The sequence below is a fragment of the Rhinopithecus bieti genome, unplaced genomic scaffold, assembly GCF_001698545.2.
Source record: "Rhinopithecus bieti isolate Rb0 unplaced genomic scaffold, ASM169854v2 scaffold_26977, whole genome shotgun sequence".
NCBI lineage: Eukaryota > Metazoa > Chordata > Mammalia > Primates > Cercopithecidae > Rhinopithecus > Rhinopithecus bieti.
Window position 1 is genome coordinate 328,578 of NW_016812360.1, and position 23,009 is coordinate 351,586.

The 23,009-nt window shown below is 42.1% G+C and overlaps 1 protein-coding gene across 1 annotated transcript; it reads left to right on the top strand.

Annotated features, from left to right (window-relative positions):
• The first annotated feature begins 6,185 nt into the window (after positions 1-6,185).
• On the top strand, positions 6,186-20,022 carry PTGER4 (prostaglandin E receptor 4). Its single transcript, XM_017896014.1, has 3 exons — positions 6,186-6,733; positions 7,195-8,109; positions 18,063-20,022. Exons 2-3 carry the CDS (start codon positions 7,237-7,239, stop codon positions 18,660-18,662), a joined length of 1,473 nt encoding a protein of 490 aa, XP_017751503.1. The 5' UTR covers positions 6,186-6,733; positions 7,195-7,236; the 3' UTR covers positions 18,663-20,022.
• The last annotated feature ends 2,987 nt before the right edge of the window (positions 20,023-23,009 follow it).

The window sequence follows — 23,009 nt, forward strand, 5'->3', positions numbered from 1 at the left end:
CCCCCAACCCCACCCCACCCCACCCCCTTAATGCCATCATACTCATTCCTTGTTTCCAGGCAGATTCGCATTCATCTCTCCAAATAAATGTGCCTCCGTTTTTCTTACAGACATCTCAAAATTAAAAATTAGAAACATATTCTGGGAGAAAACCAGGTGAATTCTGTGTCTGGGGTAAAATTCACTAATTTTCCTCTGTAACAGCTACACTGTAATTACATAGTCAATACTAAATGTGCCCCTAAGCAATCATCTTACTGAATTTATGCAGTGTAAGTAGGTAATAGAAATAATCTCACTGAAAGTAATTCTTTCCTTCTCATCAAAAGGAAGGGAGGGGTTGTCTAAGTTATCAAAATAATTATCTTAATTCCTTCTTTGTGGTTACGTACACAACCAGTCTTTGGATATTTGGGGTTAGGCCCAGGCAAAAATCAGTTCCATCAAAGTTATATATATTCAATTTATCACAATGCCCTCTAAATACGTTATGGCCAAAAACTAATTATACAATCATTAGAAGTGAATTTTGAAAACATAATTAATAATAGGCTAAAATTTTTAATGTTTTATTATGTACCAGACATCTTATTTGTATTATATTACTTAATCTTTGAAATGATCCATTTAATGAAAACTCCTTTTTATTAAGCCTTAGGCAACTTACCTACTATGGCCTTGAACCCAGATTATCTCTATCCCAAAGGCAATGAGGGAGAAAAAAGAGGACTAAGAGTTATGTGGTTCAAGGTCGAGTTTAGGTTAAGATACATAGAGGTTAGGGGTACAGGTTTGGGGATCAAGGAGACCTAGATTAAAATCCTTGCTCTACCATTTATCAGAACTGTGATCTTAGAGAGTTTACTCAATTTTTCTGTCTTGGGTAGGCTTATTATTTGTAAGCAACAGAAACTGAGCATGGTCAATATAAGTAGGAAAGTAATTTATTGGAAAGACAACCAATTACACAAAGAGTCAACAGGAAGGCTGCCAGCAGGAAATTCAGCCAAGGTCGCACCATCCTAACCAAGTAGTTAGCATGCCTCAACCAACAGCCATTACTACAGGACCCTTGACACCACGAGCCCCAGACAAACTGCTGCTGTGAATGACTTCTGAAATTGCTCTTATGTCTTTGTGCCACTCCTTCAAGATTAAATATCTAAACCAGTGGTATCTGATAAGCCAAGCAAAGGTCATATGCTCAAGCCCTGGCAGGGGATGGAAGGAGAAAATCCAGCCCATTTAGCTTCTCTCATGGCAGGCTAGGTCTTGCCTCCAAATAATATTATGCAATGGAGGATTCTTACTAACAGAAAAGGAGTTCAGCTGCTGGGCAGCCTTTCAAAACTGACAACACCTGGTCTGGGTGTGGTGGCTAACGCCTGTAATCCCATCACTTTCTGAGGTGGAGGCATGTGGATCTCCTGAGCTCAGGAGTTCGAGACCAGCCTGAGCAACATGGGGTAACCCCATCTCCACAAAAAATACAAAAATTAGTCAGGCATAGTGGCACCTGCCTGTAGTCCTGGCTTACTTGGAAGGCTGAGGATCACTGGAGCCGAGGAGGTGAAGGCTGCAGTGAGCCAAGATCACCCCACTGCACTCCAGCCTGGGTGACAGGGTGACAGATTGGGACCCTGCCAAAAAAAAAAAAAAAAAAAAAAAAACACTCCCAGTATTCATTACCCAAACTTTGGTTTGCTCATCTGTGAAAGGGGCATCTGACTGCCTAGTACCTTCCTCATAGGTTTGCTGTGAGAATTCAACAGCATATGCATGTTGCAGTTAGCATGATGTCTCACATAGGCTGAGCATTGGATAAATTTCAGCTATTCTTACTAATTCTTGTTACTCTGAACAAGCCACGTAAAATCTCTGTGCCCACATTCTCACTCACTGAAGGAAGATGATGTCAACCGTACTAAATTAGTCAGCATAGGCTAATTGCTGAAATAAGAGGCCCCCCAAATCTCAGTGGTTTATTTCTCATTCACTTCATCATCCAGTGAGGGCTGCTGGGATTGGAATGAGATCCATACAGGCATTCAGAGGCCAAGTCACCTTCTATCTAGTGGTTCTGCCATATACCCGGGACCTGTACTATGTTGGCAGAGGACGAAAGATAGCACAGAGGACCAGGGTCTTTTAGGGACCAAGCCTGGAAGTGGTATACATCAATTCTACCTCTATTCCCCTGGTGAGAATTCAGTCACATGAGCTGCACCTCACCACAGGAAGTCAGTTTGGGAAATAATACCCAGCTATGTGTTCCAGAGGAAATGGAAACAAGATTTGGTGAAACAGCAGTCTCTGTCACACCTACCTAACCTCCTCAGGGGGTTGCTAATAAAAGCGCATGAGAACACAAGTGTCAAAGTGCTATGGAAAGTGATAAACTAACATGAGCTACAGGTGATGCTGCTGTTGTTGATTAAGCCAGGAAGTTTCTGTGCATCCTCCACATTGCTAAAACATACAGCAATTTGGGTATGAGAAGAAACTGAAATATAATCAGAAGGTCCTTCCTCCTGTAGGGAGACTTCTGAACTAGTAAGACTTTATTTCTCCACTTGTATCTTCAAAAGTAGGCCACTCCGGGCGTGGTGGCTCATGCCTGTAATCCCAGCACTTTGGGAAGCCGAAGCGGGGGTGGATCGCGAAGTCAGGAGTTCGAGACAAGCTTGGCCAATATGGTGAAACTCTATCTCCACTAAAATTACAAAATTAGCCAGGCCTGGTGGCGCATGCCTGTAATCTCAGCTACTTAGGAGGCTGAGGCAGGAGAATTGCTTGAATCCAGGAGGCAGAGGTTGCAGTGAGCTAAGTCGCACCACTGCACTCCAGCCTGGGTGACAGAGCGAGACTCCATCTCAAAAAAAAAGGGGGGAGGGCCACTGCAGGTAAATAATCTCCTTTCTTTGCCCATTGGTCCAATCCACATGGGGTTGTGGTGAAACTGGAGGGAAAAAAGGGGAGACAGCAGAAAAAAAGAACAGAAAGCTATTACTTTGAGGAGTGTAATTGTCAGAGCAGGCTGTCAGGGCAGCCTGAAGCAATCAGTAGGTAGTGGCCAGCCTCCACAGCAATAGTTTATCGCCACATGAAGATGCTGGGGAGTTAATCACAGCACTGATAGGTGTCAGCTCCAGGCATTGGACTCAGCATAAAATGAAAATCATGCTTAGAAAATGCTTAGAAAATGAAAATAATTAAGAGGCCAGACATTTGAAATGTACCACTAAAAAGGGAGGGCAGTCATTTTAGGGTTAGGTGAATGCCATATTTGTAATCCACTGAACCAACTGGATGAGCCTGTGGAGGGCAAATGTGTCCAAGGGTACTTTGTTATTTGTACCTGATGGGCGCCTTTCACACTCTGTTTTGAGTCTCTGCATGGCCTGTCATGAAAGACAAAAGCAAACACAATTTGCACAGGCTTTGCTACATGAATATTAGTGCTTCAGGAATGCTCTAAGATCCTGCCAGCTGTGGCTCAGGAAGGGGTCCAGGCCAGATCTGACTCATCCTGCTTCTTCCTCCTGGAAATGATCCCCTTTCTCACCCCACTCCTGCTGGCTGAGCCCAGGTCCTGTCTGTCCCATATTTCCTTTGATCCAAGGAAAACTAAAAGTGATTACTAGCTCCCAAGCAGCCTTTGTTTACAAATGGGTTCCCACCTGAATATGTTTACTCAAAAAGTAGTCAAATAATTAGCTAGAACAGAGCAATCAAACTGATCAGACAGTTCCTGGAGTAGGCAAACCTTCAGAGCTATTTAATGACAGTTTTTTAAGAACTGAACTGGGGTCTTCCAGCGTAGAGAAGCAGGGATTGTGGCAGAAACTGCGAGAGAGAATTTTAAAAGTGCTTAGAATAAAAATCTTTTCATTGAAAACAATGACAAGAATTGCCCACATAATTATGGCAATTCTTCCTTTCCTTTTGCAATGCAAATTCCTGGCAGAGTGTGAGAGAAACTGAACTCTACTGTCCCAGTTTTTCAAACTAAGAAAATAAAATAATTTGTTACCGAAACTTTCAACTTCTACTTTTGAAAGCTACATTTAAGTTTTAAGAATCACATAACAAAAGAGACTACAGATAAACCTCATTACAATTTGTTAGTATTGAGCATTAGGTTATTTACTTTTCTTCTTCCTAAAGCTACTGTAGAAAGAAAATTCAAAGGACTAGTAAGAAGAACAGCTCAATTGATAACAAGTCTGGTTTGTCAATGACATGCTAATACCTGTAACAGTTATTAATTATCTCAGCAGCGTCTGTTTTTATATGTAATATACTCTTCATCATACTTAAATTAATAAATAGCAACCAATTGTTTTCTCTTTTATAAGCTTCATATGGAAAGAAAATTGAAAAAAAATATATTTGTATTAGCAGTGAGTATAAGGAACTTCCCAACCTCCCCTCCACATATTTACTGACAAGCAACTGACATGAGTGATAGCAAAGCAATGTGGTTAGTGAGGAATGGCGCAGTGTGCAGTTTCCTTTTTTCTAATGTTGATTTGTTTTCTGTGCTGACACAGTCCTAGAGGTTACTGTTCAAAGGAAGCATCGACAACAGAAGTAGTTAGAGTGCTGATTAAAAGAAGGTTCTAAGAAAATGACCAATCACCATCAATCTTTTTAATACTGGCTAACAAATATGTATTTTTCCTTCTGATATTAATAGTATAAACAGAACAATTCTATTTTAATATATCCATATAGTGCCTTATGCAAGTAAATATGATTCTGGATATTTTATTACCTGTAATTACTTGAAATCGGAAAGCCCTCTTAGTTTCTCCTATTACCCATGTGTTGCTGAGACCAACTGAAGAACCAGTTAGGAGGTTTGTTCAAGAAATAACATTTAAGAAATGGGTACCTGCTTATCATATAAAAGAATCCAGTTATGTACTTACCCTGTGAGGAGACATATGTTAAAATGCTTGTACACTGCAGATGGGAAGAGGTTTTTCCAGGAATTTAAATTGTGAAATAGGGCCACACAATTTTACTTTAAAAAAAAAAATGGTAAAGGGGTTTTAATTACACCATGAAATTTTACAATTTTTTAAGTTTTAGTTCTAGTTTTAGAAAACAGAGTAGAAGGAGTACAGAGAAAACTTCACCATTAGACAAGTCAAACTAATTGTAAGGGCCGCGCAAACAGGCTTTTCCAAGAATTAATCATGAGGTGGTGCTTGGAGAATTCCTTTACTCCGGTGACTTTCAAACCCCCTTCTCACCCTCCACTAGTCTTTCAAACGATTTATGGTGAATGGGGTCTAACGAGTTTAACAAGGCCGAAGGCAGGAAGCTCACTCTACCCTTTCAGGGCGGAGAAGTTCCCCGGAAAGAGAATGGAGAAAAAGACCGCAGTTAGGCAGTCCTCCCAACCCCACCAAGGCTCCACCTCTCGAAAGCGGCAAGGTTCTGCCACCTGCGCCGGGAGAGGCTGCAGTCACTGTCTCCTCCTCTTTCTTTTTTTTTTTTTCTTTTTCGCCTGGGGTGCCCTACCAAGCGCAGCCCGCAGCCCGGTCACTGCCAAATGACTCCAACTCCTTTTATGGTGAGAGGATGGATTCTTCGTTATTTCCCCGCCCAACCTGGTACCCACCCACCCACCTACCACGTCCGCTGGGCGCACCCAAGTCTAACCCCGGGGCGCACGCGCTAGCGAACACAGACACCCTATTTCTCCTCCTTTCTCGGCCAACCCTAGGTAGAATGCTAAAGTAACTGCCCTCTCTTCCACGACCTAGATGTTGCGGCCCGCGGGCAGGAGGTTCAAGAAATAGTCCACTCCAAGTGGCAGGCAGCAAGGCGGAAAGGGTCGCTGGTTTCAGTGGCGGCCCCTCTGGAAGCCGAGTTCAGAAGCCGCTAAGCGGTAGCCGGGGAAAGCACCGGGGCTTCCCAGGGTCTCCTCCCGGCTCCCACTCCGCAGCTCAGAGGGCGGGAAAACCACGGGAGCCACCCCGCCCCGCGCAGCCCAGCCCCGCCCCTCCCCAGCCCGGACACCGCCCCCCGCCGGGCTCCCCAGCGGCGCCCAGGGAGGACGCGCTCCGCCCCCTTCCAATCCGGCCAATGGGCGTCCGGGTAGCGCACGGTTTGCCTCCGCCTCCGCCAGGGAAACTTGGAGGAGGAGAAAAGTTTGTACAGAGGGTGGAAAGGCGAGAGCGGAGCTCCACGCCCGGCAGCCCGAGAGGAAGATGAACAGCCCCAGGCCAGAGCCTCGGGCAGAGTGGACCCCGAGCCGCCCCCAGGTAGCCAGGAGCGGCCTCAGCGGCAGCCGCAAACTCCGGTAGCCGCCCGTGCTGCCGGTGGCTGGGGCAGAGGGCGGCCAGAACTGGGGACCGAGGCTCCGCGCCACCTGCGCGCGTGGCCTCACACCTGAACGCTGTCCTCCAGCGGACAAGACCGGCGGGCACTGCAAAGCTGGGACTCGTCTTTGAAGGAAAAAACAAATAGCGAACAAGAAATCCAGCACCATTTTTCCCTGACCCATCCAGCTGCCCCTCTTGTTTCCCGTTTTTGAAAGCTAGCAATTCTGACCTCAGTGTCCAAAAATCGGCAGCCACTGAGATCGGCTCTGAGAAGCCGAAGGTTTGGCAATTTCCAGACTGAGCGGGACAAGGTGAAAGCAGGTTGGAGGCGGGCCAGGACATCTGAGAGCTGACCCTGGGAGCTCGCGAGGCTGCCGCCGCTGCTGCCGCTACAGGTGAGATGGCGTTGGGTTGGCGTTGGGGTCAACGGGTAGCGAACGCGGAGATGCGGCGCTCGCCGAAGAGAGCCAAGAAGGGAAGAGCGCGCTCTCCAAATTGCTTTTGTAACTTGTTTTCAGTGAGCATTTCATTGACTCAGCATCTATCGGGAATAGAACTAGGGAGCTACTTTTCCCTTGAGATGGCTCTTATTCATCTTGGCAATGGAGTGAGTTGGGTTGGGGGGAGGAAGAGGAATGGGAGAATCAGTTTATAAATATTAATGTCAGGAAGAGTGTGCTGCTGGCAGGACGTATCAGGAGCCTAGAGATTTTGGTGGCCGCAGTTGGTAAGTGGCTACAATCCAGAAAGTAGGATCGAGTTGCTCCCCTTGGCTCGTTTCTTGGGCGCGGGTCTAACACCTTACAAGTGGTAATTTCCGCTCACGGCAGCTTTGTCTCTCTTCTGCCATCCCCAGACCCAGCCTTGCACTCCAAGGCTGCGCACCGCAGCCACTATCATGTCCACTCCCGGGGTCAATGCGTCCACCTCCTTGAGCCCCGACCGGCTGAACAGCCCGGTGACCATCCCGGCGGTGATGTTCATCTTCGGGGTGGTGGGCAACCTGGTGGCCATCGTGGTGCTGTGCAAGTCGCGCAAGGAGCAAAAGGAGACGACCTTCTACACGCTGGTATGTGGGCTGGCTGTCACCGACCTGTTGGGCACTTTGCTGGTGAGCCCGGTAACCATCGCCACGTATATGAAGGGCCAGTGGCCCGGGGGCCAGCCGCTGTGCGAGTACAGCACCTTCATTCTGCTCTTCTTCAGCCTGTCCGGCCTCAGCATCATCTGCGCCATGAGTGTAGAGCGCTACCTGGCCATCAACCACGCCTATTTCTACAGCCACTACGTGGACAAGCGGTTGGCGGGCCTCACACTCTTTGCAGTCTATGCTTCCAACGTGCTCTTCTGCGCGCTGCCCAACATGGGCCTCGGTAGCTCGCGGCTGCAGTACCCAGACACCTGGTGCTTCATCGACTGGACCACCAACGTGACGGCGCACGCTGCCTACTCCTACATGTACGCGGGCTTCAGCTCCTTCCTCATTCTCGCCACCGTCCTCTGCAACGTGCTTGTGTGCGGCGCGCTGCTCCGCATGCACCGCCAGTTCATGCGCCGCACCTCGCTGGGCACCGAGCAGCACCATGCGGCCGCGACCGCTGTGACCCCGGTTGCCTCCCGGGGCCACCCCGCCGCCTCCCCAGGCTTGCCGCGCCTCAGCGACTTTCGCCGCCGCCGGAGTTTCCGCCGCATCGCGGGCGCCGAGATCCAGATGGTCATCTTACTCATTGCCACCTCCCTGGTGGTGCTCATCTGCTCCATCCCGCTCGTGGTGAGTGACCAGGGCTGGGGCCCCACCCGGCCCTTTTCTCGCATCCACCTCCCTCCTCCGTTCCCCGCTCCCAGCTTTCCCTCTCAGTCTTTGGCAGTGAACGTGTCTCCTTTAGATCGGGGCTGGGATTCCCACACTGTTTCTCAGAGCGGACCCAACCGTCTTTGAAGTCCCAGTCCTAATGAGATTTAGCAGGTGCTTTGCCCCTACATCCCCCAGTTTATGTTCCCGAAAGCCTGGGTTTTTTTCTCTACCGGGACAGCCCTTACCCCTTGCTGCCTGACATTGGCCGAGTCTTCCAAGAAAACCCCCTACTTCCTCTGTTAGATGTGGAGGGGAACCTGCTGTAGTGTAACTTAGCCCACTCCTCCGTACTGTGAACTGTCAACTGTGAACTGCAGAACCTGAAACGTCAGGGATGGTGATCTGTTCGTTGTAAACCATTTCTAAGGAAAGTGGGGTTTTTGGTGTTTTGATTTATGCAAGTGTTTTTGTTTTTTGTTTTTTGTTTTTTTTTTTTTACTTTTTTCCCCCGTGGATTGCGTAGAATTTTAAAGCTAGAAGAGATATCAAGAGGTGTTTTAGTCTAACTCCCTCACTTCACTGAGGGAGTGAATGATATGCTTAAAATAATCCAGCCAAATCTACACAGTCAAGCTAGGCTCCCTGCTCTACCATGGTGTGCCCTGGGAGGGCAGCTTAAAGCACACAAATTCTAATTCATACACAGGGCAGGGTCCAGACTCAGTTTCTTTCATTCTGTGTAGGCCAGGAAAGCAAAGTTTCTCAGGGTGACTAATTATGGAAAAGCTGGTATACATGGGATATGGGATTTGAATTCTCTACAACTGTGCAAGAAACAGTACCATTTTAGAGAAACCGAGGTTTAGAGATGGCTGTCTTCATTTCTTCAAGCCAAAGCTCTACACCTTGTAATGGATCTTAGGCTGTCTGAGGCCAGACCCAGCTCATGTGTTATTACATCACGTCTCCCTCCTAGAACATTTCTCATTTTGGCCTTTGTAAAGCGTGGGTTGGAGTTTTGGTACAGTTCATTTTTAGTTCATCTTTTAAGAATTGCCTTTGGATTAACTTTTAAAATATGATAAACAGAAAGGTTCAAACCCTACCTAGTTCTCTACTTTGCCTCTGACTAAAATGGAATGCACCAGAAGCAGACGGGCAGAAGAATGCAATACTTTATCTAGAGTTTCTCTTGAAAGCAACTAGTTATGAGTTCTTCCATCTTCCAAAACCCCACATTCCTGGAAATTCTAAACTACCAACTCAAAAAGAGATAACTGCTTTTTCTTATGCTTATTGGGAACAAGAGAAAATAAAATGTAATGGGCTATTATTCTTTCCTTTTCCTTATTAATACTGTCCAGGGATCTTTGGTGTAGAAATATTATATCTCTGATAAAAGTGACTGTAAATGGAAGGAACTTAGAGGGGGCTGAGAGCCAGAATACAGTAGCTTCTTACCAATTTGTATAAACAGTAATAAATATAATTGGCCATAAGAGCCTTTAAGCCATTCCAGGACCCAATATAATTTACAGAGTTAAGTCACACTTGAGCCACATAAATACATTTTACTGTCTGTAATGGCAACCTAGAATAAAGTGAGATTTTGGACAAAAACAACTCTGCTCCTGATGGGGCCCCTGTTCCTGGGCCTCTGCCTTGTGTTGTACAGAACAGTAAATGACAAAGTCAATGGTTGTTATTTTCAGAACATCCACTTAAAGGGACAGAGGAATTAGAGCTAGAAGGTTAGCAACATGCACATACTTTATATGTGTTTTGGTTGGAAGTAAGCCTGTAAAGCCATGGATTTCTGCACAGCCACGGATGAATTATTTTCTTCTAACATCTAGAGAGACATACAAAGGCTTAATTCACCTCGTGAACTGAAGTGGTAGACCTGGACCTAAGATTCAGGGCCCTTACACAAAGCCTTGAAATTATTTGAGGACCTAGAGGCAAGAAATTATAGGAGCTGTATTTGTGGTTTGCAGATTAACCACATTTTAACTAACAAGAAATACTGTCCACCTGTATAATGTTAGTAACATGCTGTAAATTTTAAGTAATCTTAACCTGAAAATTGAAACTAGCTCAATTAAGAAGTAATCCCATTAGTCAAGTATTTATGTAGCTTTGTGAGAAATAAGGAATCCTACAAATAGCAGTGGCATCAGTTTGTCGCCCTTAGTTTTGGGTATAAAATCTAATTTCAGAATCAGTTTATAAATCAGTGATAAATGATGGGTTCATTATACTACCCCCCAGCAATTCAGGAATTACTGAAATAATCAAAAACCCTTCTGCAAATACAGTTTTCCTTGGCTTCCTTTTACAACTTTCTTTTTTCATGTTTTCCTATTCATATTGTAAATTAAGATTAAAGGTCAGAACTCTCTGATATTGAAAGCAGATGAGCCTATCTTCAGTTCCAAAGAAACTAATGAAGCATCTAATTTTATCGAATCAAGTGGTTGCTAATCCCATTTAAGGAAAATCAAAGCATTGGAATCATTTTAAATGCTTTGGAAAGGCTAACAAAGCAAATATAGCTTACTTGGAATTTCAGAAAGCTTGATATAATACATAAGGAAAACAAGCAGCCACTGAAAAGCAGCCAAGGTTTTGCCTCTTGGACACCAGGGAAGAAAGAACTACAGCTCTTAGACGGGGGTTGCTATTGAGTTTAGTATAAAAAATAAAATTTAATTTGCTATCCAAAATATACATGTTTCATAAATACAGCTAAGATTGGGTGGAAATTTGAGAAAGATTGGGAAATTAGTTGTGGATATAAGGAACTGTGCTGAAACTTCAGAATTCTTTGAACTGGGTCATAATTAATGATCAGAGAAGGTGTCAGTATGATCTACAAGGAACATCACATGATAAGATGTAATGGGTAGGTGGTTCTTGTCATTTTCTCCTTTCTTCTATTTATAACCAGTCTCAGGGGTTTTTTAAATATAGGAGTATTTTGGAAGTGAGAACTTCCAAAATTTTGTGAGAACAAGAAGTGAGAGTCTACATTTCAGATAAAGAAAAAGGATTGCATTCTTTAGAAATATGCAAGCAAGACAGCCCCTTAAGGTCCTGGTGCTAAATGCTGTAGCTAGATGAATTTCTAGTGCCTAATTTTTCAGTAACTAATGAATATTAACATGATTATTATAATCAAACATTTTGCCTCAGGGCTAAACAGTTACTATAGGGTTTGGAAGGGCATTTTCCCCCATACACAAGCAACCCAAAACTGTATTTATTGCTTACTTGTTTCTTCTGTTTTTTAACTCTGAAGTAACAAATATTTATTTCAGCCAGGGGCAGAATGGCTAATTTGATTAATCTTCTGCCTTGGTGAAGTAAAACTTAGATCCTTAGGAAAATATTTCCTGTGAGTGTTTATTTGGTTCCTTACTGTAAACTAGTCATCTCTATAAAGCTTTCACCAGCATTTGATCAGCAAAAGTTTATAAGGACAGATGAAAACTTTGTAAATAGATATACTTTTGTTTACTGTAGGCAAACTGGAAGTGGAGTCATAAAACAACTGATGGGATGTCAGATGAGTGTGAAGCACATCTATACATACAAGAGAAATGCCATAAATTTGGGTATGACTACAACAGAATCTAAAAGACTAGATTTGTTCAAATAAATTTGGCTAAGTTTAAAAAATTGTGATGCCCAGAAGCAAGTTTTAAGTCATAACATGAAATTGTAGACCCAGTAGTAGTAACTTGAAGATTATTGAGTTACATAAAAGTAAGTTATTTCCACATGTGGCATTTCATTTGAATCTTGAAAAGCTCTAAGGAGAAAGTAGGGCTGACCAGTATTTTCACTCTCTCTACACCTCAGTTTTCCCAGCTGCAAATGAAGAATTTATATCATTCTGCAACTTACAGGGTAGCTATAGGTGAGTCCTCATCTAATGCTCATTTCACCATGCTTTGCTGACCTGTCAATTTGTTTGTATTGAATATCTCCTAACAAGTTTTTTTTTCCTCAGCGCTGAAGTGATTCTTGTAGTCTCCTATTAGAATATTCAATGTGAGAGCTTTAAAAAACAAAACAAAACAAAATAAAAAAGAAACATTCAGTGTAGATGTTGACCTATAAAGCCTGTAGAGATTTAACTTGCCTTCTACAAATGGCCAGTTAGTGGCCTAGAAGGAACAAGAACCAAGCTCTCCTACACACCACCCAGTCAAGAATTCTTTCCACTATTCTTTACTTGAAAAAAAGAAAGTGATAAGAACTTCTAGTAACAGCTGTGTCAATCTTGGACTCTTCACAAGGCAGTGGGATAACTGAGCACATACAGATAATTCCTTTTGTGTGCTTGGAACAGAACAAGTAGCACACACATTCAAATCCAGCTACAGATCTTGTCACTTATTGGAAAGCATTACTACTGTTTTGACAGTCGATTACTAAATCTGTCTAATCAAGAGTTCAACATTCTTTCTTCAACATTCCCTGCAAACAGATTATTAAGTAGGAAGTACATGTTTTTGATACCATATTATTAACTATATCCCAAAGCTACCTCTAAGCTACAGTTTTCAAATTATTGATATATTCCACACTGGGCAAGCTTCCACATATGGGTTCAAAAAACGTAATGAGAGCCAACATATCTGTTCTACGATAGGCGCTGTGCTAAGCACTTTGATCATTTGTACATATGTTATAAGGAGTGGAGCCAGGATTTGAACAGAGGCTTGTTTGCTTCCAAACCTAGGGCATCTATCTCTATAGCATATAGCCTCCTTACAGCTTTCTTGTCACCACATCTTCTTCTGAACTGATTGCATTTTCTCCAAGTTATGTTCCACTGCTCCTGAACCCTAATCTCTAATCATCCTAAAAAGGTGTGAATAACATAATTTTTAAAATGTAGCTTGGTGTGTTGGCATGTGCCTGCTTTCCCAGCTACTTGGAAGGTTGAGGCTAGAGGATTGCTTGAGTCCAGGAGGTTGAGGCTGCAATGACCATGTTTGTATCACAGCACTCCAGCCTGGGTGACAGAGTGAGACTCTTTCTAAAATAAAATAATTTAGAATATTGTAATATGCCAATATTAACAACAAACCACATGTACACAGCAGCAGCTACTAAGAAAAAGACTTAAAATTGCAAGAAAGGAGATATGTCATTAGTATTCAGTGAGTTTTTTTTGTTTTTGTTTTTGTTTTGAGATGGAGTTTCCCTCTTGTTGCCCAGGCTGGCATGCAATGGCACAATCTCAGCTCACCACAACCTCCGCCTCCCGGGTTCAAGCGATTCTCCTGCCTCAGCCTTCCAAGTAGCTGGGATTATAGGCATGCACCACCACGCTCAGCTAATTTTGTATTTTTAGTAGAGACGGGGTTTCTCCATGTTGGTCAGGCTGGTCTCAAACTCCCGATGTCAGGTGATCCACCTGCCTCGGCCTCCCAAAGTGCTGGGATTACAGGTTTGAGCCATCGCGCCCAGCTGTATTCAGTGAGTTTTTTAAATGATTTTTTCCCTCCTGACTCAGAGGTTCAGTTTTATCAGCAACACACTCTTCCAACACTGAAAACTGCCTGAACTTGTTTAGTCGTGTAACATATAGGGCCTGTTAGACAAGAATTCCAAAAAGTGCTTTCACCTGCTCACAAGATATTGAAGCACTACTCCAGATGTTCCCATCTCAACTGTGGTTGTCCCTGCCCTCTTGGAAACAGCAAGTCAAGTAGCCCATTTAAAGTGAAGCAGAGGTTGCTATATGTTTTCAAACATTGCAAGATGCATGGAGTTTTTGTTTGTTTTGTCTTTTTTCTTTCCCTACTTGAAGTAAGTCTCAATTGAGATATGTTGCAAAGTAAAACTCATATTGATTCTTTTCAATTTGACCAACTTTTGAGGATGTTTTTACCCGAATTTGAACTTTTGCTCTTTAAACTCATACTTTTGCTACCCTGTGAATTCCCCTTTATTGAAAAGACATGAATGACCAGGTTCAGTGGCCTGGACTAATTGTAAACTTTTCCTCCCCCATTTCTATAATTTTAATATACTTTTAATATAGCCTCCTTTCATTCCCTCCTATACTAGTCAAAATCCATTGCTGCTGTGGATGAGATGAGGCACAGAAATGATTCTTTCCTTGTTTCTCATCACCTTTGATTATGACAACCTATTATTGTTTTACAACATTCCGACCTTTCTAAAAGGCCACAGAAATTTTAAAATGCTAACTCCTAATGTACTTCTTTGGCTACAAATTCCATTTTAAGTGTTCAAAAATTTTCTTCCTTTCAGTAGTAGCTATGTTTCCTTTGAGGTTGTCGCAGGAGAAGCAACCAGCAATGAAACATTTTCAGTGTCAAAAATCTCAGAAACGTCAGGTTCAGACTTAACCAAAATTCTGTTCTGCGAGTCTCGGAGATGGCTTTACACAGTGCTTATTAGGGAGGGAGGGTCAGAAACTCTCGAGTGGAGCAACACTGCCACCTGGAGGCTTGAAGGCTCAAGTTCACATAAACCCGGCCGTAGGTCTTTTCCAGAGACCACACACAGGACTTGATACCAACAGATTTAAATCCATCATTTCTTCTACCCTTAGGAACATAGTACGTGATGGGAATAAAATGTAGACCTCATGCTTTTTACCAATAACTCCATTGTCAGGAAATAATGATTAAACAGAAAGCCAGACTGGTAGAACAGAAAAGGCAACATGGAGGTCCAGACCAGATTGCCACCAACAGGGCAGGGGACATCCTAAGTTCCTCAAAAGCTCTGGGTCTCAGTAACAAATACCTCATCTGAGAAAAGACCTGTACAGTTGAGGGAACTGCTGAGTTTCCAGACATAGCTGAAGACCACAAAGCTTATGGAAGGAAGAAACCAAGATGCTTTATTTAACTAGTAAAATATTTATTTTTTTTATTTTATTATTTTTATTTTACTATTAGTAAAGATTTTTTTTAATCAAGTATGCTTTGCCTTGTAACTATCATTTATCCCAGCATAGTTTCTAAAAGTATTTTAAGAGGCTATATTACATACTGATGTTCATTCCAGTTCATTCTTGATTTAGCTGTCTTCCAAATATCAAGATATTAATTTCATCTTGGTTAGAGGCTTTGACTGTTTTATTCTCTGAGATTTACAGGCCCATAATCCCATATCCAAAATATTTAGGGGCAGATGAGTTTCAGAATTTAGAATTTCTTGGCTTTTAGAGAAGTAATCAATAATATATTGCAAAATATGTAATATCCTCATCAGAATTGGAACAGTACTCCTGGACCAGAACATAGAATATTCACTCTAAGTGGAATAAATTGAACTAAATGGCTTCACAGTCTGTTCAGTTCAGTTTTTGCTGCCAAAATAAGTTTAGGTCAGATTTTGCAATGAGTGTAAGTTCTCAAAACAAAACAACAACAAATGAAATGAACAAAAATCTTTTGATAGAGTATCAGAGACCTATAGCTAATTAAGATCTAAATTCCCGTTAAGGAAGAAATAGAAATGCAGTTCTACCTTACTGATCCAGTATCGTTCTGGAATAAATGTAATATAAGTTTAATTTTGCAGGTTCATGAAATGTATTTCTTCAAATATTTTAAACTTCCTTCTTTTATCCAAATTGTTGAAAATCTTTCTGAAATATCCCGACCCAAATATTGTTACATCTAGTAAGTGCCAAAAGAACGCATGCAAATGGTCAATGAATCGCCTTTTCCATTGTGAACTGACACCAGCCTCAACTAAACTATCCCTGTTCCAGGTGATTCATACACCATGAGTCATTCATTGTTATGCTGTATATAGTAAGGCAGCAATGTCCTCAAGTCTTGTTAGAGATATTTGCCCCTAGTTAAATGGCTCCAGCTATGCTTTTGTGAGTTCTTCTTGCTCCTTTTTATGGTTTTTGTGTATCTTCCTTGACTGTGAGATTCAACCTCTTCTCCCTAACCTAAAATAATTACTAAAGGCAAGAAATAATTAGTAAATAATTACTAAAGATAGATGGCAATTATTTTTATTTCTATACTACTATTTCTATGTGAATTACTCCTACTATTTCTATATGAATTGCAGATGAGATTTTTATATAAATGATCACAGTGGAATTAGAAGTAATATCTAGGCAAAAAATAATAATACTTTAAGAGTGAATTTGAGGCTGAGCATGGTGGCTCACTCCTGTAATCTTAGCACTTTGGGAGACTGTGGCAGGCAGATCACTTGAGCTCAAGAGTTCGAGACTAGCCTGGGCAACATAGAAAGACCTCATCTCTACAAAAATAATAAGTTAGCCAGGCACGGTGGCACACACCTGTAGTCCTGGCTACGCAGGAGGCTACGGCAGGAGGATTGCTGGAGCCTAGGAGCTCAAGGCTGCAGTGAGCAATGATTACACCACTGCACTCCAGCCTGGGCGACAAAGTGAGACCTGGTTTCAAAAAAATATATACATGTACATTTAACAAATGCATTTTCCTCTAAGGAATAAAATCATCATGTAAGTTTACACAAATTCATGCTCCATTCGCTGAATCATTTGAAGTTCCCATATGTTGACATATCATTTCATCCTTCCATGACTTTGCACATGGAGCTACCTCTATTTGAAATGTGATGTCCTTCCTTCTAAATTTAGCAAATTCCTACTCATCCATCGTGTTTACTATAACTGGGGAACAGAGTCATAGAGAAAATAAAAACTATTCTGTGGTCATTCTGGGTGACAGGAGATCCTGCTGTTGGTGTAAAACTGTTCAGCATATTCTTTCTAAACTAAAATAAAAGAATCTGGCCTTATTCTGATGATTAGATGGTTAACTGACTTATAAAATGAGTTCCCTTTAAATTATGTAAAATGACAGATGGAATAAGAGAAATCAGTAGCTTTGGGGAGAAAAAAGTTACTTCATTAGAGTTACAAAAACTTAAAAGCACTCGCAGAAATGAAGTTAATAAAATGTTTCTCAAGAACACTTTATACATATGTGACCTGTACTCACATTGCATTTTTGTATACTGTCTTTGCTCTAGGGAAGATAATCATAAGATAGTTACAAAAATGTTAAAGCCATACTAACTCAGAACATGTAATTGCATTTTGCAATGACTGGTTTTCTTTTCTTTTCTTTTTCTTTTCTTTTTTTTTTTTTTTTTTTTTTTTTTTTTTTGTGAAACAGATTCTAGATCTGTGGCCTTGGCTGGAGTGCAGTGGCACGATCTCAGCTCACTGCAACCACTGCCCCCCTGGGTTCAAGCAATTCTCCTGCCTCAGCCTCCTGAGTAGCTGGGATTATAGGCATGTGCCACCACACCTGGCTAATTTTTGTTTTGTTTTTGTTGTTTTAAGATGGAGTCTCGCTCTGTCGCCAGGCTGGAGTGCAGTGGCGTGATCTCAGCTCACTACAACCTCCACCTCCCGGGTTCAAACGATTCTCCTGCCTCAGCCTCCCGAGTAGCTGGGACTACAGGCACATGCCACCATGCCCAGCTAAATTTTGTGGTTTTAGTAGAGATGGAGTTTCACCATGTTGGCCAGGATGTTCTCAATCTCTTGACCTTGTGATCCGCCCACCTCAGCCTACCAAAATGCTGGAATTACAGGCGTAAGCCACCGCACCCAGCCTAATGTTTGTATTTTTAGTAGAGATGGGGTTTCGCCATGTTGTAAAAGTTGGTCTGGAACTGCTGACCTCAAGTGATTCACCCGCCTCGGCCTCCCAAAGTGCTGGGATTACAGGCGTGAGCCACCATACCCAGCCATGACTGGTTTTTCTGAGGCTTGTTATGTAGCTTCCTCTTTTCCTGGAACGTGAGAAATGAAGGCAGGTTCTTAATATTGCTAAGGTAGACATAGCATTTATATGTTTTCCCAACTGATGAATGATGAAATCTAAATGGTGCGGATCTCACTTATGCAGGTGCGAGTATTCGTCAACCAGTTATATCAGCCAAGTTTGGAGCGAGAAGTCAGTAAAAATCCAGATTTGCAGGCCATCCGAATTGCTTCTGTGAACCCGATCCTAGACCCCTGGATATATATCCTCCTGAGAAAGACAGTGCTCAGTAAAGCAATAGAGAAGATCAAATGCCTCTTCTGTCGCATTGGCGGATCCCGCAGAGAGCGCTCCGGACAGCACTGCTCAGACAGTCGCAGGACATCTTCTGCCATGTCAGGCCACTCTCGCTCCTTCCTCTCCCGGGAGCTGAAGGAGATCAGCAGTACATCTCAGACCCTCCTGCCAGACCTCTCACTGCCAGACCTCAGTGAAAATGGCCTTGGAGGCAGGAATTTGCTTCCAGGTGTTCCTGGCATGGGCCTGACCCAGAAAGACACCACCTCGCTGAGGACTTTGCGAATATCAGAGACCTCAGACTCTTCACAGGGTCAGGACTCAGAGAGTGTCTTACTGGTGGATGAGGTTGGTGAGAGCGGCAGGGCTGGGCCTGCCCCTAAGGGGAGCTCCCTGCAAGTCACATTTCCCAGTGAAACACTGAACTTATCAGAAAAATGTATATAATAGGTAAGGAAAGAAATACAGTACTGTTTCTGGACCCTTATAAAATCCTGTGCAATAGACACATACATGTCACATTTAGCTGTGCTCAGAAGGGCTATCATCATCCTACAACTCACATTAGAGAACATCCTGGCTTTTGAGCACTTTGCAAACAATCGAGTTGACTCACATGGGTCCTGAGGCCTGCAGCACGTCAGTTAATACCCTACTATGACAGAGGATTGTGGTCACAACTTGATGGCTGGGAAGACCTACCCTCAGTTTTTCTACTGGATAGGAGGATGGCAGAAGTTTGGCTGCTTTCCTAACATCCAGAGCTTCGTGGTGTTTGGCACACAGCAGAGGCCCAGATATTAGAAAGGCTCTATTCCAGTAAACTATGAGGACTGCCTTATGGATGATTCAAGTGTCTCACTAAAGCATGAAATGTGAATTTTTATTGTTGTACATATGATTTAAGGTATTTAAAGTATTTTCTTCTCTGTGAGAAGGTTTATTGTTAATACAAGGTATAATAAAATTATCACAAGCCCTCTCCTTCCAGTATAACCAGCTGAAGTTGCAGATGTTAGATATTTTTCATAAACAAGTTCTAGTCAAAGTTGAAAATTCATGGTAAGATTGATATCTATAAAATAGATATAAATTTTTAGGAGAAAGAGTTTAGTATTGTCAAAGGGATAAAGAAAAAAATACTATTTAAGATGTGAAAATTATAGTCCAAAATGTTATTCTTTCCAGGCTATGTATAAAATACATAGTGAAAATTGTTTAGTGATATTACATGTATTTATCCAGAAAACTGTGATTTCAGGAGAACCTAACATGCTGGTAAATGTTTTCAACTTTTCCCTCACTAATTGGTACTTTTAAAACATAACAAATTTTTTAAAGTCTTTAATAAATAACCCATAATTAAAGTGTATAATATAAAAAAATTTAAAAATCTAAGCAGCTTATTGTTTCTCTGAAAGTGTGTGTAGTTTTACTTTCCTAAGGAATTACCAAGAATATCCTTTAAAATTTTAAAGGATGGCAAGTTGCATCAGAAAGAGCTTTATTTTGAGATGTAAAGATTCCCAAATGTGGTTACATTAGCCATTCATATATATCAGAAGTGCAGATTTGGGGCACTTAATGGTCACCTTGTAACAGTTTTGTGTAACTCCCAGTGATGCTGTACACATATTTGAAGGATCTTTCTCAAAGAAATATTAAGCATGTTTTGTTGCTCAAAGTGTTTTTGTGAATTGCTTGGTTGTAATTAAATTCTGAGCCTGATATTGATATGATTTTAAGAAGCAGTTGTACCAAGTGAAATTATTTTGGAGATTATAATAAATATACACATTCAATCTGAGTTGCATATCCTCAGTTTGGGAAAACTTGTGGGGTGGGGGTTTATTGTTTCAGGTCATCATCTATATCCTTTTATATATTTTTTTAAATTTATTGGGAAATAATTTTAAAGAAATGTTGCAAGAAAAGTACAAAGCCTTGGATACACTTAGTAGAGAATGACACTTTATTCAAAGCCTCCAGTTTGTATGGGTGATGGATTGAGACAGTATTTACGCCTAGCTTGCGACATATAAAGGACTCAAATAATTATTACTAAAATTAGCATATTTTACATTTTGCAACTTTTTTAACTGCCATTTTCATTATTTATGTATGTATGTATTTATTTATTTATTTATTTTTGAGACAGAGTCTTGCTCTGTCACCCAGACTGGAGTGCATTGGCACAATCTCAGCTCACTGCAACCTCCACCTTCCGGGTTCAAGCAATTCTCATGCCTCAGCCTCTTGACTAGCTGGGATTACAGGCGTGCACCACCATGCCCAGCTAAATTTTGTATTTTTAGGAAAGACATGTCATGCCATGTTGGCCATGGTTGGTCTCAAACTCCTGGCTTCCAGCAGCCTGCCCGCCTCAGCCTCCCAAAATGCTAGGATTGCAAGCATGAGCTACCATGTCCGGACATTTTTACGTTTTTAAATGCAAATTTTGTTCATTTTTTGAGTGAGTTATGTATCTGCATTAGTCAGCTAAGGCTGCCATAAAATACTATAGATGGGTGGCTTACACAACAGAAACTTATTTTCTCACAGTTGTGGAGGGTGGAAGTCCAAGAACAAGGTGTCAGCAGAGTTGGTTTCTCTTGAGCCCCCTCTCCTTGGCTTGCAGATGGCTCCCTTTTTTCTGTGTCCTCAGATAGCCTTTTCTCCAGGTGAGCACATCCCTGATGCCTCTCTCCTTATAAGGACACCAGTCATACTGGATTAGGGCCCCACCCTTATGACCTCATTTAACCTTAATTCGTCCCTTAAAGGCCCTCTCTCCAAATACAGTCACAATGGGGGTTAGGGCTTCAACAAATGATTTTGGGGGGCAAGTGTCTTTTTCATTGTTGAGCCTGATTTATTCTTAAACTAGCAACCAAGAAAAATGAATTTCGGCACTGCTCCATCATCTATTCCATATTTATTTATAAAATTTAACAGCTATGCAATGCAAAGATTATTTTTTGTTTCTTGCTATGGGACACTTGTTCTAGACCATTTAGAGAACTTCAAATTTTCTACACAGGAAAGTTCTGATTGTTTAATTGGCTACTATTAAGTCCTAACATCTCAAAAGGATATAACAGACAAGAAGGCAATTTTAACACCATATTGTAATCCTTGAGACAATCTAACCGATTAAATCAAGTGTGTTAGAAAAGATAGATTTGCAGGACTATTAAAATGGTACTTTAGGCCAGGTGCAGGGGCTCACACCTGTAATCCCAACACTTTGGGAGGCCAAGGCAAGTGGATCACTTGAGGTCAAGAGTTCAAGACCAGGATGGCCAACATGGTGAAACTCTGTCTCTATTAAAAATACAAAAATCGTCTGAGTGTGGTGGCTCACGCCTGTAATCCCAGCACTTTGGGAGGCGGAGGCAGGCAGATCACGAGGTCAGGAGTTCAAGACCAGCCTGGCCAACATAATGAAACCCCCATCTCCACTAAAAATATAAAAATTAGCCAGGCATGATGGTGGGCACCTGTAGTCCAGCAACCTGGGAGGCTGAGGCAAGAGAATCGTTTAAACCCTGGAGGCGGGGGTTGCAGTGAGCCAAGATTGCACAACCACACTCTATCCTGGGCAATACAGTGAGACTCTGTCTCAAAAAAAAAAAAAATACAAAAATTAACCAGGCATGGTGGCATGCACCCAACTACTCAGGAGGCTGAGGCAGGAGAATCACTTGAACCTAGAATCACTTAAGCCAGTATCGGCCTCTGCACTCCAGCCTGGGTGAAGGAATGAGACTCCGTCTGAAAAAAAGAAAAAAATGGTACTTTGTGCGGTCATAAAAATGAAAGAAATCATGTCCGTGTCCTTTGAACCAACACGAATGAAGGTGAAGACCATCGTCCTAAGTGAACTAACTCAGAAACAGAAAAGCAAATACTGCATGCTCTCACTTATAAATGAGAGCCATACAATGGGTACACATGGTCATAAAGATGGAACTAATAGATGCTGGGGACTCCAAAAGTGGGGAGGTGGGGGAGAGCAAGGGTTGAAGAATAACCTACTGGGTATTATGTTCACTATTTGGGTATTGGGTACACTAGAAGCCCAGTCCCACCAGTATGCAATATACCCATTTAACAAACAAACACACATACCCCCCGAATCTAAAATAAAATGATAAAATAAAAAATAAAACGGTACTTTGACCAAGGGACCACAGAATTCAAGAGTTCTTTCCCAAATCATAGCTAGTCCTCTCCACAAGTTTTCTCTTAGGGGCAATAAATACAAAAGGGACATGGAAAAATCAAGGCACAGTAATATTTACTGTTAGCTATCCACATGGCCTCAAATGTTAATGCAGAAAAATTTCCATTACACAAATATTCATTTTTCCTAAACTACTTGTACTAGTCTCAGAACAAACCATGTTTGCTTTCTTCCAATACTGGCCCACCTCATGCCCTTCCCCCATTACATCCAAGACTGAATCTAAGATGCTGCAATTATGATCTCAAGATTGTCATCCAGACACATGAAAAATGGAACCAGAAAAAAAAAGACACTTACAACAAGAGAGAGCATTTGGTCCCATTGCTTACTGTGGGGTTCCTCTGGGCTACAGCTGGTGCTTTAACCCCAAACTCGAAGTACCTTGGCAGAAAGGAAGAGAGAAAGATAGCTGGGCCTTTGGTCCTTCTATCAACATCTCTACCATTCAATCATTTATCCATTCCCTTTACCTTGCCAGGCCATCCACCCCATTTCCCACCATGGAAGAGAAGGACAGAAGAGAACACCAGTCATAACTTTTTCCT